Source organism: Bacillus rossius, assembly GCF_032445375.1.
Source record: "Bacillus rossius redtenbacheri isolate Brsri chromosome 9 unlocalized genomic scaffold, Brsri_v3 Brsri_v3_scf9_2, whole genome shotgun sequence".
In the NCBI taxonomy this organism is placed as follows: domain Eukaryota; kingdom Metazoa; phylum Arthropoda; class Insecta; order Phasmatodea; family Bacillidae; genus Bacillus; species Bacillus rossius.
The window spans coordinates 16,672,385-16,690,710 of NW_026962013.1; the positions used below are offsets into that span (position 1 = coordinate 16,672,385).

Below are 18,326 nucleotides of genomic sequence, written 5' to 3' on the forward strand. Positions count from 1 at the left end.
AATATCACGACACAGACGAACACAGGTTGATTGTGGACACTAGAAAAACAGGGGTTTGTTTGTGTTTATGACTCACTCTCCTGTGGCACAGCCAATGACCGTATGTCCATCCTTGTGGTTTCTCTTTGATATAAAGTGAAAACCAGCAACGTCGTATGTCCATAAAAAATTTTTAAATAAAGACGTGTGGTCACTCTAGTGTGTAGATATACCGGTTTCATTATTTCATTTGATATTCACTGTGGATTTAGTGATGTCTCGAGTGTATTATAATTTTAAAAAATAGTTTTAAAAATTATGAATAGGATATTCAAAAACCCTTCATCAAAACACACTCCACATGCGTCACTTTAAATAAATCATAATTAATGAATTCCGAAATTCGCATTTTCTGGTGACAGGTTATAAACCACCCATAAGAGAAAAATATTTAGGACGTGTCCGATAACCGCTCATCCGATGAAAATTGTCGTTCGAGTTAACACATTTTCATTCTGGACTGTCAGTAACCAACCAACGCAAATTTTGCAGGTCAATGAGATGAGATTAGAGCTTACGTTTGAAAAAAGAGGGCCCGGGAAATATGTAGGCTATTCTGCTGTCGTGGTTTATTAGAGTGTATAGCAGTTGATCAGTTAAAATTCACTACTCAAAACCAATTAAAAAATTTGCAAGCTTTTACAAAAAGGCAATTATAAATGGAACGACTGTTTTTTTTATGAAGATATACATATCATTTCTCAAGAATAAGTTAATATTTTTTACGCGTTCCTCTTGTATGCATATATATCCTGTTTACAATTCTTTTTTTTTTGCACGCTGTTATACTTATTATTATGGCAGACTATTAAGAACCTCGGGCACATCATTACGCACCTAAAAACAAAAACCGTGGGTAGCATAACAATTTGAAAATTATCATCTGAGTACAGTTAATATCAAGCTGTTCACATGCATGGAACTATTAGTCCACAATTGCTCATTAGGAAACTTCAGAACTATCGAGTCTCTGAACGCTGTTGTGGATTATAAATTATAGTGCACACGTATGATGTGTATTTTTTTTATATGACAAGCATTTTTCGAGGTCAACTGTTACTCAAATGCGCCAAGGACAACTCATGAACAAGGCCCAATCCCGAATGACTGTTAACAACATTACCATAATGAAGACCGCATGGAATAACAGCGCACTCGCAATATTTACATAGCTCTTGATGAATGCGGCTGGTCTCATTATCACATTAACTCACACTTCTACCAAAGCTTTTCTATTAAAAAAAATTGTTATTTTCTAAAGACCTTGTTTTATGTCTTAACATGATGTGGGAACCGCTTGCGTAGTTTTACTCTTCTAAACCACACAGCTTGTCAATTTCACACTATGTTTATTAATGTAGCTTAAATTATGATTAATATTTTTCTCAAGCACACATAATTAACCTTCTTGGTAACAACTTTCAGCATGCAGTAGTGCTGTCAGAATTCTTAATTTAAGGGTAGAAATTATATATTAGGATACTTTAATTCTGTAGTTTGTGTTCTTGTGATAGTCGTAGTTGCTGGAAAGTTACTTGTAATTCAAAACTAAAAACAGTGTTAACACGTCTGACAATCAAATGCAATATTAAGTTAAAAGCCAAACTATAAAAAAAATAAATCATTGTTATGTTAGAGATGGTCCTATCTCCGTCTAATCACGTAAACAGTCTAAAACAAACAAATTCAAAAATTATTCGTTCAAAATCATTTGGACGATTTATCGTAATAAGATTAAAATAAACCTTATCCAAACACAAAATATTATTTTTTAGTCACGGGGCTTGCAATAATGGTGTTCAGTAATTTAAATTTATGAGCCAAGCAGATAGGAACCAGAATAATTATGCATAAATATATACTAAATAAAACAGTGAGGATTCCAGCGAGAATAGTTGGCGTAATTTTATGCATAAACTGTATTTATTTAAGTCAAATTCACAGCAGTTAAGGGTAAAAGCTTCAAGCTTTGATACTAGTCAGCAGTTAGCTATTGGTGGATTAAATTTCTGTTTTCGCACAAAACGCATTTAGCTGCACTGTAATTTTTTGTATATGGAACATATACGAAATATTTATCCGAAATTTGTAATCAAAACTTTACACACATACACACACACTATTCGAATTCTTAAAAAAAATATATATATCACTACAAAACAGTGTTCACAGTAATACTGACACTGGAGTCTTTCCCGGGCATATGTGCTTTTTCCCCAGTACCTCCAGCAGTTAAAGTTGTGAACCGTTCCCAGTATTTACTGCGCATATTAAAAAGCACGGTATGACTAAATTAAGTCAAATTTTTGAATAGTATATTATTTAAACCGTGGTTTAAAAACATAATACTTGAATGAAGCTCAGTAGGTATTATTTCGAAAAGCATATTTCATATATGTAAAAAATATCCATAGCCATGTATAGTACAAATCTACAACATCTTTCTTGTAGTATTACAAAACTATTTATTGGAAACTAGTTTCCAAAGAAATCTTTTGTAAAGGAAGAGAATGTTATTTTCTTGTATTATTTTACAGAATATTTGTATCTTGAATAAATAACTGATAACCGTGGTATATATTATTTACGGTAACATTATATAATAATTTTGGGCAAAACTAAAACGCTTTCAGATTCGTAACTCGCAAAGTATTTTTTTTTTCAATCCTAAAAACTTCACATAGAGGTAATAAAAGAGAGGCGGCGAGATGTCAAATTCATTTTTCCTACGTTCAGTTATAAACTTTACTACTGTGTACTTATTACATATTTAATAGCTATAAGACTTTGTTACTAATTGTAATTTTATTGTAACATGTATATTACTGTATCTCTTAAGCCTTGCTTACAAAGCACATGCAATAATAAGCTAAAACCGACTTACAGTTGGCATACAGCGGAGAAAAGACTAGATTGTTGATTACAATAATAATCCATCCGAATTTGGCAGACAAAAGGTTACACACACACATGTACATCTTGTTCGAGATCGTAACCCAGCATCTTTCACCGAATCTGACGGATAGGTATATCACGGAGATCAACCTTTGAAACAAAAAATAAATAAATTTTATATTTTCAAAGCGCAAAAAAAGAAACACCGAGGGCTGATAAAAGTTCATAAACAACATGGGCTGGTTTTATCAACCAACTTCAACGGACACAAAAATATTTAATCTTTGTCTCTCGCCAATGTTGCCTTTATTTTGTTTTTTGGTTTTTTTTTCCTTGCGACGGGCTCTCCGTGAATGTTATTGCTCCTCGTGTTGATAAACAGCGTTGGCCAAACTGCAGTTGACGGAAGGGAAGTTATTATTTTTTTTTATTTCGTCAATTCAAGCCCTATTGGCATCGAGCTATATCTGGTTCCCGGTGAAAACAATATTCGCGGCAATACAGCCGAGAATTAATTACGAGCGACCGTTATTAATAGACGCAGTAGGGATGCGCCTGGGGAAAAAAAAAAGAATTATATTGGATCAGTGCAGCAATGGTGTACACTGGTAGAAAAACGGAACGTCTAAAAAATAAACAAGAACTTTTAAGGTGATGCAGCTGCGCAATTGAGTTTACGAACATTAATTTAAAACAGTAAGTCATTTCAATTTTTTTTTGGTGTGTGAAATTTTGAGTTATGCTAGGATCTACTTGTTTTTGTTTAGGTGTTTACGTATTGCATCAATATCTGTATAACGTGGGATTTAAATCCCTAAGTATTGGTCTCACATGACACCACTTTACTTGTCATTACTATTATTTAAGGAAAATGCTTATTTGCTTTTCTTGTATTTCCTACTATTTTTAAAAAATATTGCACATTTATCACTATAGATCTCTTGCATAATATGTTAAGCCACAACTTTATCACCATATATTTAGTAATTATTACCTTTAAGTGATGTACCGTCACGCAATAATAGCAATGGTAATATCACTTGCGTGAGATTTTATAGCTAGCTAGTACCCAACGTTTAATATAAATCGGATGGCCATATTTGTGAGAAAACATAAAGTGCAATAAAGGTTGCGTGATTACAGGAACATCTCTTACGTATAAATAATGACAATAACGTTACATAACCGACATTTCACGTGAGACCAAGCTAAAGTTTTTTTTTTTTTTTGACACATCCGAGGCGTTAAAAGTCGGAATGTTGAATTTTTTTCTTGTCCTGTTTTGTTCACTTTTTTGAAAACGAAAAAAACTGTTAAAGTGAAACAGTCTATAGTGTTTTAAGAATGTTATCTTTCCTACAGAACAAACTGTGAAAAATTAAATCAAAGTGGTTATTGGAGCTTGGAGGTAAAAATATTATGAAATGGGTGAGTGCAAGACTTGTCATGTTAGTAATTTGAAGTCAAAATGATAACGACCGTATTCCATCTCCTCTCCCCTTCTTCAACTGAATAGCAGAACCATTTTTTGTAGTTGTTATAATAAGGTTTAACACTTATTCCTTACTGATGGGTAGTTAACAACGCACTTCATATTGACCTTATTACGATTTGTCCCGGCGAGTTCCCTAACAAGCTATTAAAAAAATTTCTTGAATTTCCCTTTGCAATTTGTTTTGCTAACCAATGGTTATTAAGAAGCTAATAGGAGGGACTTAAAACCCATAACGGACACCCAATCCAATGGCGGTCCTATCTTAAGAAAAAAAATTGAACGGTAACGTATATTACTACCCCAGACCGTACTTAACTTGTGAAAATTAAGTGATGGGTCGGATCCCAATATTCTCGAATCCGAATCTTGAATTCGAATCCCAAAAGGAACTTAGAAACAAAATCTCGATCTGAACTTTCCAAATTTTAATTATGTACAGGAAATGACAAAAAAAATTAATGTATATGGCATTTAATCTTTTAAATATTTTATTCATTAACTAAGTTTCTATAATAAATACTTTTTTTACATGATTAAATGTTGAAAGTACAATATATTGGGGAATGGTAACAGGGTATGTATGAAGAATAAAATAAACTTTTAAACTTCAGAGGATGTCAGTATTGAAATTCTTAATTTAACTTATTTTCTCTAATATTTTTCTTCGAATTTTTTTTCCTCAAATATCGAATCCTACTAACACTAAGGATTTTATGGTATTTGAGGATTCGAGTATTTTATTGGCCCATCCCTGGATAAAATGTTTGATTCTACTTTTTTTTTGTGCTCCTGTAACTGTGTACAATTTAAAAAAAAAAACTTTTCAATGCATCAGACGTGCTTTAAATTAGTCAATTAGATGTTTTTTTCCCCTCTTGAATTTCCGACTTACCATTTAACTGGAAAGTATTTAGAGCCACCAAAAACTCGCAATTCATCCGCCACTGACCCACTCCATAGATTAATTAATACCTCCGTGGTTTTGATGTCGTTTCTTTGCCAGCTACATCGTGCGCATACTTCACTCCTGGATGCACTTTGGGGGGAAAAAAGGGAAGAAGAACGAAGAAAAAATGGTCTTCGAAGTGGTTGGGGACCGCGCGCTTTTCCACGTCAAAAGACACCCTTGTTGGGGAGGGGGGGGAGGGGGTTGTGGTAAAGAGCCCAGCGCCTTTGCTCAACCGCACGCCCTTTAATCGTGCACATAAACACTCTTCCCATCCATTGTCGCGAAGAGTGAGAGAAGAAGAGGGGTGGGGTGGGAAGAATTTTTTTTTCCTCTTGTGTTCAGTTCCTCAGTCGTATGGGGAGGAAACGAGCAGGGTGTCAGGGGGTGGGATGTAGTGTAAGGGGGGAAAGGGGGGGTTAGGAAGGGCAAGTAAGAGACCGAGTGCTAGGGACTTTAAAACTCATGCAAATGTATTCCGGAAGGAACGAAGTCCAAGGCGGCGAAGAGAGAGGTGGTGGGGAAAGGCTTCCCCCGAAAGAAGAAGAACAGCGAGGAAGAGGGATATCGCAGCATTTCGAGGGCAGAACCTAGAATATTATTCCTTCTCCCATTTACTGCCTCCTCCTACCCCCCCCCCCCCACACACACACACACACTCTTTACAACCCGACGGAGTTTCGAGCGCGTGGGAATTAATGTGCCCCGCGGGGGGGTTCGCGCGCGCCCATTGTCTCAAGAGGATCGCCGCTTAATGAGGCAGCCCGTAATCGCGGTATTTATGACGACTTGGTTTCGTCGCTGCGCGGAGGGACGCAGGGCCGCAACTAGAGTCTCTGGCACCCGGGGCATGAATGGATTCATGCTCCCCCCCCCCCTTTTTTTTTTCTGCACATACCACACCAATAAAGCGGGGGGTCCGGGGGCCCTCCCACGGAAAAATGGTGCTATTTAAGCATTTTCCGTACCTACATGTAACAGTTTCTTTGCTACTGTAACTTCCATGCATGAACCCACTATGTCCATAAAGTAGTCCGTATAATCACTAGACTTGTTCATTAAATATGTTGAGACGTTATATTGTAAATCAGATTAGACATTCCTGGCATGCAAGTTAAAAAAACATTTTACCAGTTACCAGTTGTAGTAGGAATTACAATGCAAGCGATTTCGGCGCCCCCACAGCTTTGCGCCCGGGGCGTATGCCCCGCTTGCCCCCCCCCCCCCCCTTAGTTGCGGCCCAGGGAGGGAGGGCGCCGCGGAAGCCGTTCCGTGGATGAGTGTGTGGTTTGTTCGCCTCAGGACGACGACGGTTAATTAATTTACCTCCCTGACGAACATCGAGGAAATTCTCACTTTTTCTTTTTTAACAGGTTCCGTAGCGTCTAAAAATTTCAACAGTTGAGGTGCCCAGCGTTGCCCTAGTTTTACACAGGGCGAAGAGGTTTCATTTAAGGGGATGGGGATAGTTGTTATTATTATCTAGTAATCTCGGGTAGGCAGTGATTTTACTGTAATTTTGTCGAAGGTAAAAAGTTGCGAAATTTTACCAAAGCTTGAATAAATCTGTAGAGTTTATTTTGGATGGAGAAAAAAAAATTTGAGCGAGTCTTGCGAAACTTGTTAGTGATGTGTAAACATCTAATCTCGGTAATGAGCAAATTAATGAGTTCTCGTGTTGATCATTTTGCAAATAAACTTATAATAACGAAACTCGGACGCGACATTTAACGTAGAAAAACTATAAAATAATGCCGAGCGTACATTTACTGATAAATAAAATATCAACTTTTCAAGTACGAAATTTCTGGGCGCAAATAACACGCGCACTTTCTCCGCCCGCAGCTAAAATTCGCTGCCCGAGTCTTGAACGTTGCTTGCCACCATCACGCGGAGACAGCATCATGAAACAGACGGAAATTTTTAAACTATTAGAAACGGCTCTGATAAAAGTGAGAAAGACTACTTTAAGAAATCTTCAACCCCGGATTTGAACCTGATTTTTGACGAAGAATTTAATTTTAAAACCGCCCATCTTGTTAAAATTCACTAAACAGTTAATACTATAAAGTTCCCGGACACGTTAAAAGATACACCATTATGGCATTACTAAAATAATAACCTGAAACATTTTAAAACAAACCTTAACATTATTGAGTTGATTCAAAATCATTATTATATATTATGTTATTAATTAAAAAAACAAATTCAGTGACAAGATTTGAACCACGTCAAAAATAACCCCTCCCGTTTCTCAACCGCACACTTGTTACCACGCTACCGAGGCAATAATGAATTTAAAAGGAGGCTATGCATTATAAATATTGTAATGCCAGTACCCACGCGTATTTTAAAAATTGTGATAACTTTTTACTATGACTATTTTAGTTTTCAAATATATATAATGGTAAGTAATTTCTTTATCATAAAGTCATTTGGCACACCAAGAGGTTTGGTGTATCCCCTAATGTTCACGAAAGTGACTATACACGGGTTCATGTTGCTACACGTGGGTCCGCCATCTTGACGACTTCAGCCCCGTGGTTACACATTTCCGCTGACTCGACTTCCGTCCCATTCACGAAATCAGTCCTACCAAATCCCGTATACCGAGAGCTTAGAAGTTAACATATCAAAGAAAAAAAAAACACAATTTTAAAAAAAAACACTTGTTAAAACACTTTAAACCTATTATTTCCAAGTATGAGGAACACGATATTTTGACTTGTCCATGCGGAGCTGCATACAGAAACCAAATTGCATCGAGAAGTACTAAAATTCTGCTTTAAAGGTGTGGGGAGGGGAAGAGTAAATATTGTGTAGAGAGTAATCATCCTCATTTTTTTAAGGCCAGTTGTTCAAATTTTAATCAAAGCAAACGGTAATATTTGAAATTTTGTATTTAAAGAACAAACGCACGGACTCTCAAATTTTTAAGTTCTGTTGTTGTTGTACATATTTTTTTGTTTGAATTCTATCGTATGAATATATTGTTAACCTAATTTTTAATTACGTGTTCATAACGAATTTGTCACGTACCATTTGTACAACAGCCAAGAACTGTATTTGGCTGTGAGTAAATAAATTTAAAAAAAAATTATATATACATATAAATTATAATAGGTCATGTCAGGTTTCTTCCCCAATACCCCTGAAATGTATACGTGTTTCCCCGTCTTTAAAATACCTTGATGTGATCGCAGGCTTGGTGTCAACAAAACGTAAAGTAATGAGTTTCTTTCCCAAATATTTTAGCTATAATCGCTAGTGGTATGAAAAGGTTTGTGCTTTTACTTCATATGTTTTACCTTTCTTGCGGCCCAGCGCAATTAGTTCATATCATAAATACAGGATTATTCAGAATTCGATTGACAAACTTAGGCTGCAGGTTCATTGCGAAAATATAAATTGGTCGGTATACAACTTTAAAGTTTAGGTTTGAACCAACGGTTTTAAGATGCAACACTTAGTGTGGTAAATACTTAAACGAATTTATGTAAACCCAAACTTTTCTCAGTCAATGAAATAATTTTTAAAACTGCACTAGTTTTGCGGTGGTTGTAGAATTCTGTAGTAGCATTTGAGTAGCTCCGTATGCAGCTAAGGCCTTGAGAACCGAAAACCCACGTCTAGCATTTCTTGAGATGACTTTTATATGCAATATAGCTTTTATTGTTCGTGTGATCACGTTGGCATCAATTTGGAGACTCCAGTATTATAACAACTGTAGCTATGTTGCTTAATCACGACCAAGAGTTTCAAGTCAAGTGAAGGTGGTATATTAAATCGAATCCACAGCAAGGAAGATTTTATTGAATTACCAGAGACAACTAACACGCAATATAGTTTTTCAAGATGTTCTTTCTTAAAAACAATTTTGTCAAACTTTTTTTTTTTATAATTTCATGTGTATATATCACAAGAAATTTTAATTTGCACAATATTAAATGAAATTAATTTTAATAGGTACATTTTTCTTGTATATTAAATTGAATTGTTAGTTATATTCATTATTTATCAACGGGCGCCTTAGGCGACTTACAACTACCTAGTGTTGTAGGAATGGAGATCACAGACTTTCGGCCACGTGCGTGTGTCCGACGTTTTTGTAAGCTTGGTTCGATCCATCTTCAAAGGTGATTGTTAGACGGGGTCTCAACCTACCAGCCCAGAATTAGTTGTGAAATTGTTAGCTCCGTAGTGTAAGTTTTAATGGAAAATGTGAAATTCAAAATTTATGTGTCACTGCTCAAGGAGTTAACACAGCGACATATGGTCATGAGACCGAGCTAAACTTGCGGTGAAGCGGCGCGAGAGAACAGCTATACGTGTCTCATCCTTAGATGGCAGTGTGCATTTTAACGGGCATTCACTGCATCTTTCCAATGCACGATATCTGCTATTAGCGCTGTCCCTGTTCCATTGTACTACATTTCCAGACATACCCCAAGAGCAAAAACGTTTTAGACATAACTTCATATTTTAATGAATTTTTTTTTTTTTTTTAAATGTACAAACGAAAATTAATTTTAAAAGGAAAATGTGGAATAAGAATTTTCGGAAATAGGTTTTCGTGTTGTATCATCTGATAACATTCACTAATTACTTTTAAGAAAACTAAATTAAAGACGCGATATTGGTTTTAACAGTTTTTTGCCAATTAAAATGCTTTATATTAAAATTTTGGGCTCTGTCAGACAATACTACACAATTAATGGAATGCCTTGTTATTAATAATGACTGCTAAGAATAATAATTGGTGTTTAAGAGTAGAATTTTTTATTTTAAAATTTATACAAATTTAATAATAATACTATGAAAAGACACAATTTTAGGGTCTTATAAAAAAAATTTTTAAAATTTTAATATTAAAACTCATTAAACTATCGACCACATACCAAATACGAATTTTAATGTTAACAAGCCGGCTAGCATCAATGTGGCAACAGTAGGCGCTATACGCTCTGTGCTGCAATCTGAGCGTGAGACAGACTATAGCGAATGCGCAAGTCTGCGGTGAACATCCCCCCCTCAACCAAACCCACTCTACTTCGACCCTCCTACCGTACCACTTTGTTCGTGGGCCACCCCTGACACCATACACCTCCTACACGCCCTTAACAGTCGCAACGCGATCTGTCGATTTACGCTCCAGTTACCGTTATCGTAGCGCCGCAGCGCCGCTGATCTTGACAAACGGCCCCATCCCAGGTTACAACGTTGTCGTGCTGCCGACGCGACGGCCACGCGAGAACACACACACCAACACACACAAGCACACACACACAAGCACACCATCCACGCGAGCCTATCCTCGACCAAGGTTGATCCTCATCCAACGAAATCCAGAATAGCCAACTTGGCGGCTTTCTCTCTCAACATTAAGCGTTTTCAAAGCGTTAGGCGGAATTATTATTATTATTTTTATTTAAGCAACCAGCGAAATTTTTCAGTGCATTAAATGGTGCAAAAGGAAAATTACTGCATTCGTTTTTTTTTTTTCAAAAGAAAAAAATATATATATTGATTCAGTATAATCAGAAAAATAATACGTTGAAACTAATTATAGCTTATTAAATTGTTTTTAAGTATTTAGTGACATTATAGCGACTCACTAATATAATCTTGGCTACTTTTTTTTTTTTTAGCTGATATTGTTTTCACTCTCGCCTGAATATAGGTAGGTCCATGCAATTTAATCAGAAAGTAGTTTCCTCGTGGTGGAATACCCAAATTCAACCATTTTGAACGTTGTTGAACGTTGACTCTGGAACCCCCAAATACTCCCCCCCTCCCTCTTTTTTTTACGTTTCAAGCCCTGGGGGCCTCGCCATTTTTTTTTGTGTTACGGTTACGCCAATCTGTGTAGCGTCGGTATCTCTAGTACACCCTTGGCCCTCACCCCTGGCTAAATAACCCCTGTACAACACCCCTTCCCCTCTCAACATTCCCCCTTTCAAACGTCCGAAAATCACTGACTCGCGTACACAACGCCAGCACACCGACGCGACGGTAAATCGCATCAGTGGGTTCGAATTCATTTGGCCGTTAGTTTATCTGTCGTGGGCTGGAATAGGAAAGGGTAATGGTGGGTTGTGTGGGGGAGTAAGGGGGGGGGGGAAGGGGTGCACTTCGTTATTCCTTTGACCAACTTCCTGCAAACCCTTCACTTTCGCATCTACATGCCGAAGTCCAACAACAACAAAAAAAATAACACAAACAATGCTTTGTGCTCATGTGGGGTTGAACGGCGACTACCCCTAACCTCTTCACAACCTGTGTTTTTTTATCACTCCCTTCCCCCCTCTTTCCCGACAAAAAACACCCCTCCTTTTGTTTCCAACCCCGCAACCTCCGCGCTAAGCCGAAACAATGGTAAATCTGACGAGCGCCGCGGTACATACATAATACATACATACATACATACATACATACATACATGTACATATGCCGCTTGACCACTTGGCGTGAGAGATATTTCGAGCACCCATCGCGTTGGTTTTATCAAGTTGCGGAAGAGGGTACGGAAGGGAAGTATGATTGTTTTTTTGCTGTGCGAAGGAGGGGGGGAGAAGACAACGTCGTCTGTCAGCGACTGTTGCATGACGATAAAACATTTTATCAGCCGTTGCGCAGCAAACAAGTACTACTTATTTTTTTTTTGAACGCCGATAAAACTCTCCCGCGATCCCACTCCGGTCTCGGCAGGAAATGTTTCGGCCTAGTGTACCGTGTACTAGGAATCCGCCATTTTTTAATTTTTAATTTTTACATATCAAAATGGAACGTATCAAAACGTATTTTGAACCGACGTTTCTATTGCGTGACCCCAAAAGGATTTGTGTGTGTGTGGGGGGGGGGGGGGGGTAATATGGTAAACACTGCTCCCCATTTCTTCCCCAAGACCTCGCAAGTTAAAAATCTGTAATTTGTTTTACTGCTATATAAAAAGTGTTTTATCTAAACTACATTGATTTATAAGGGTTGTATGACTGTAAAAACACGGGCAAATTTAAAATTCTCTAACATTTGGGGCCTATACAATCATTAGGCTGCCAGGAGAAAATGGTGTTAATTTTGAAATATTCTATTGAAATCAATGCTTTATCATAAAAAAAACTGTTTACAGCTGACATAAAGCCAAGCCTGCATGAGCATTCTCTTCCTGTTAACCAGATATTTGGACATTTTCTGACTTCACCTTTTCTTTTTACACCTGGCAGCCTATAACTAATTTTAGTTGGACAGGAACGGGTGCAGAATGTTTTGTAACTAGAATTATTTTGTGTACGGCTTCGGGTGATGCAAGTAATACAAATACACATATCCTTACTGTTGTTGGTGTTGCTGTTAAAGATAATTAATTGAAAGGAAAAATGAAAATCGACGTTTAGTTTGCCGCCTGAGCAGGGTCTGCATGGATGGAATACGGCTGACGCCCTACCCAAGGGACAGGCCTGTTGTTCTGGCCAGCCTGTGTGCAAGCGACAGAATGAATTGGTGGAGGAAACGGGAGTACCCCGAAAAAAAAAAATTAACTCGTCACAGCAACGTCCGCAAAGTTTCCCTCTTGCGAAAATTGGGAGAACTGTTTATCTTTATCAATCATATTGTGACAAGAGTTTGACGAGATATTACAATACCCAGGTGTAATTCCTGCTTTAAAAATTAATTAATGCTATTACATGTAAGTCACTAGCAAAAATTATTTTTGTTAGAATTGTTAACAGCTAAAATGTTTACATAACCCTTATTTATTAATGTGTTGGAAAACTACTGTGCTCACAAATTTCTGGTCAGATTTCACAGGATAATCATTTTAGTTACTAACACTGCCAACAGATGTCGGATACAGCGCGAAATTTCATTGGCTGTAATTAACAGCAAGTTCGTGTACACAGTCGTGCGCATGGCCTGCTGTGCACTCGATTGTGTTTTTTTGTTTGTTTTTTAAAATTGTGGACCCAGCCTAAGATGAGCCATACAACACAAAAAAAAATGGTTGTTGGGAAAAACACTCAGACGCTGCGCATCCTAAAATACCATCGTTCCGGTTTACAAGACGCAACGTTTGCAAAAATACGCTCCACCGCGAATTAAAAGTCACATTCGCCCCAAATATATCTCAAGCAAACGCTAACGCGATTCATAATTCATACACTAATTCATAACATATATATCCAGTTTTATGATTGTATAGTAAAAATTTGTATTTAATGTATTTAATTGTATTATAAATAGTAATATTTAATATAATTATTTATAACACAATATGATTTTAATTTAATATAGATATCAACTGAATTAAATTCTTTAATATAAATAATTTAATAAATACTTATTAGTGCAAAGAGATAGACCATTTATGTTATTATTATCTAATATAAGATATTAAGTATTTTAATATAAATAGTTATTATATGTATATTTTTATAAGTATGTTATTATTAATTATATATTACTATATTATAAATGTTTGATTAATATATCATATATTTTATCATTATCTATATTATAATAATACATTAATATTAAAGCTATTAGATGGAGTCCAAAGGAGGCTACCTGCGTGTGCGGGAACACAGACTGGCGTCACATTAGTATTGCAGGCTCGACTTTCAGCCGCGGTGAAACTTCTGCCCCGGGAAAACCTGTCGCCAGACGTTATTTTTCACTCGACCTTTAATCACGTGCGGTGGGTGCAAAGGGACGGTCTAATGGGGGAAACGTGTAGGGGGAGGAAGGGGGCAATTAATCAGCTCAACTCTTCCCCCCCCCCCCTACGACTCTTTTTCTTCCCCTCCCCCCCCCCCTTTCCGTCGTCACCTACCTTCCCTTCTCGGCGCGAAAGCTTCGGTTGTCATCAGCTGACGCGCGACCTGTCTTTTAGTCATCAGGTTGACAAATCTCCTGTCCGCGCGGGTATCTCTACCCTGGCGCGGAAAAATAATTAATTTTAATCATATTTTATGTTCATTAGTCATGAGATTACTTTCCGAAATGTTACTAAGCTTCCATTCCGCCAATACTTTCTATCTTCGGATGGCGCGAACCGAAGTTCACAAAGGCAAAGGGAAACTTTATAGTTTTAACTGTTTAATGAATGTTAACAAGATTGGTAGCACCTATATTAATAAAATATTCCTTGTTGAAAATCAGCGTTAACACTTGGGATTAGTAATTTTTTTCAGGTCATTTTACGCTTTTATACGAGCCATTTATATAGTTGAAAATTTCTGTATGCGAATCGAATGATTCGATAGTTGGCGTAGTTCCTCCGGCAGCGAACTCTAAATATATATATACGTATACATCACTCTCTCTATGTATATGTATATGTTTCCATCTATATCTCAAGCTATAGGTAAATATCTATATCTCTCTATATATCCCTCGCTCGATCTATATATCTGTATTATCTTTGAAAGATTTGTGCAATGGGAGTGCATGACTTGATGTAAGCTTTTGGACATACGCCATTGCTAAGCTTAGCAAAAGCTTACATCAAGCTCTATATCTGTACAGCTCCCTCTATATCTATCTGTCTATGTTGCAGCTGTCGGTGTCCAACGAGACGCTGGTGCTGCTGCGCAAGGTGGGCTTCAACCTGTCGGGCCGCTTCAGCTGCGAGGTGACGGTGGACGCGCCCACCTTCGCCACCAGGACCGTCAGCGAGGCGCTGCTCGTCGTGGGTGAGCGAGCCTCCGACCAGCGCTCGAGGGTGCAGCAGCGGGCACATTCTGCTGTCCCGCGCATTCTGTAGTCCGGCACAGTCTGTAGTCCGGCACAGTCTGTAGTCCGGCACATTCCGTAGTCCGGCACATCATGTAGTCCGGCACATTCTGTAGTCCGGCACATTCTGTAGTCCGGGACATTCTGTAGTCCGACACATTCTGTACTCCGGGACATTCTGTAGTCCGGCACATTCTGCAGTCCTGTACATTCTGTAATCCGGCACATTCTGTAATCAGGTACTTTCTGTAGTCCGGCATGCCACGATAGGGCACATTCTGTAGTCCGGTAACCTATATGGTACGACACTTTATTTACTTAATAGGTCATGCTTATGGTTCGGCACATTACGTAATCCGGCGTCCCACGATCCGGCACATTCTGTAGTCCGGTAACCTATATGGTACGACACTTTATGCTTAATAGGTCTTTCTATGGTTCGGCACATTATGTAATCCGGCGTCCCACGATCCGGCACATTCTTTAGTCCGGTAACCTATATGGTACGACACTTTATGTACTTAATAGGTCATGCTTATGGTTCGGCACATTATGCAATCCGGCTTTCCACGATCCGGCACATTCTGTAGTCCGTTTACCTATATGGTTCGGCACATTATGTAGTAGGTCATTCTATGGTTCAGCACATTATGTACGTAATACTGCATTCTACGGTTCGGTACATTTTTTGTAATTCCGGCATTCTACAAGTTTCCGACACGTTCTGTATTCCGGCATTTCATGATTATGCGCAATCTTTAATACGGCATTTTTATGATTCTGGAGTTTACGTCATCCGGCACTAATCGGGTCGCTCGCGTACAGATGTTTTTTTTTTTTTTTTTTGGTCTTTTCGGGTGGATTCCGGATGTTGAGCTCGGCCACCAGGTCATATCACTGCGCTGCCGGCGTTTTTTTTTTTTTTTTTGTTATGTAAGAGTTTATGTTCCTAAAAGTTACTTCATGTGATCAAGACATGTAATTATTTGTTTGTATATTGTATACTGTATTATCATAATTTTGACAGGTTTTTCCCAAACTTGTATTTCAAAATTATGTTAGTAGTAATGTATGTGTGTACTGAGTACACATCAGGAGCAATCGAATCCATGTGGTATCCATAGAACGAAATAATAAGAAGTGGGAAAGAGACTAAGCAAAGAGGGGAGAAGAACGGGAAACCTTCTTTTCACAGACGAGAGAGCCAAACGCCCGATCGTGCATCTTCGGGGTTTTTTTTTTTTTTTTGTTCATTGTAAATGTGTTGATAAAAGGATACCAATGGTCAATTAGGTTAGGTTAGCTACATTATAAAAAAAAATTAAAACATTGTGGACGGTTGATTTGGTTAGGACAGCTACATTAAAGATACGGAAAAAGAAAAGCGAGCATGAACTTCGGGGAACTTCGGGTTTTCGGCTCTTTCGTCTGTGAAAAGAAGGCTTCCCGAGAAGAACACACGTCTTAATAGAAAACATCAAGTGGTTCCTCACGACGGCCACATCGGGGAAGAGACATTGTTACGATCGTTGTTTCCCGGCGACTCTCGCGGACTGACCTGGCGTGTTGTTGGTTCCAGCTGTGCCCGAGGGCCCGCCGCAGCTTCACACGGACAAGGACCGCTACGACGTGGGAGACGTGCTGCGCGCGAACTGCACCTCGCCGCCGTCCAAGCCGGCCGCCAGCATCACCTTCCTGCTGAACGACGTGCCGGTGAGCCAGTCGCGCACCTGACATGCACACAACATGCGCATAACATATGTGTAACAATTCGCAATAACAAATTCATATTACATTCGTAACGATATGCATAACATACACATAACCATATGCATAATATTATACATAACATATACATAATGATATGCGTAACATCGTGCATAACATATGCATAACAAATGCATACTACATTCATAACGATATGCATAACATACACATAACCATATGCATAATATTATACATAACATATACATAATGATAAGCGTAACATCATGCATAACATATGCATAAATATGTGCATAGCTATACATAATTATATGCATAACTTATGTATAATGATATGCTTAACGTATGCATAACGTATGCTTAACAATAAGAGTATTGGCCGGTCCGAGAACTGGGTTCCTGGTGAGAAGCCGAAGAGCCGTCCGCCATCTTGGATTGTGACATCACGGCCGCCATCTTAGAATGACTTTGACCCTTTTTTATTTTGACCTCGAACCCGGCCGCCTTTTGGTTTTTCTAGATCTTTAAGTCATTTTGTTATCTAGAATTTTCACCCATTTTGGATTACGCCCTCTAGAATGCCGCCATTTTGAACTATGATGTCACAACTGCCTTCTCGAATTATAGAACCTTCCGCCATTTCTAATTCTGTCTTCACAGCCGCCATCTTGTTTTCGTCTGCTGAAGATCGCGGGTGCCAGTTTTGAACGGTTAACGCTGTCCCTCCTCCCTCTTACCCCTATTCCCCATCGTCCGCAACGCAAACTCAAGGTCGTATCAGTAAACTGACTATCCCTCAAGCTCACTACAAAAATAACTTTTAACAATAAAAAATATATTATATAATAATTTAAAAAATACAGTTTAAAACCTATTAAAAAAATTTTAATACAAAACCAAGTCCAGAAATTAATATTTTTTTTTCTTTTACTTTCTATGTGCTGACTTTCTCAACTCTACCTTTAAAAAAAGGTTGCTTCTAAATTAATAAAATAATCAAGAATAATTTGAAAATAACAACTTTTTTTTATTTGTCGCTCGAAAAAAATATAAACAGTGAGTATTATTACCTTCCAATCCAAACCAATACTTGGCGAGACTTAAAAAAAAAATTACTTCAGATGATCTTGAATGTAATCGTAGTATATATTATACCTGGTTTTCTCTTTGTTGAATATTACGTTATTTTGCCATGTTATTTTACTTTGTTAATATTTACAAATTGGCACATGCTACGTAAGCGCTCATCACAAGGTATTCAAAAGGCGGTATACGAATACCTCCATCGGAAATATTGTATTGTCGTTATTACAATTGACGTAAAAAAAATTGCATGGTACGCAAACATTTGAAACATGTACAAGTATGCCTGCACAACCGTACAGGCTAGTATCTAGGCATGTAAGTTGATAAGAATGTGTGCAAGAATGCAAGTGGACAAGTACGCAGATAAGAAAGCATGCAAGTGAGCAAGTATACAAGTGCCTAAGTGTG

At 37.9% G+C, this 18,326-nt stretch overlaps 1 protein-coding gene across 1 annotated transcript in view; it reads left to right on the plus strand.

The window, feature by feature from the left end:
* The window catches only part of LOC134542935 (uncharacterized), a 335,320-nt gene that overhangs the window by 261,755 nt on the left and 55,239 nt on the right, over positions 1-18,326 (plus strand). The window contains exons 3-4 of the mRNA XM_063387545.1: positions 14,932-15,067; positions 16,687-16,820. Coding sequence (XP_063243615.1) covers positions 14,932-15,067; positions 16,687-16,820 — 270 coding nt within the window. The remainder of the gene's footprint in view (positions 1-14,931; positions 15,068-16,686; positions 16,821-18,326) is intronic.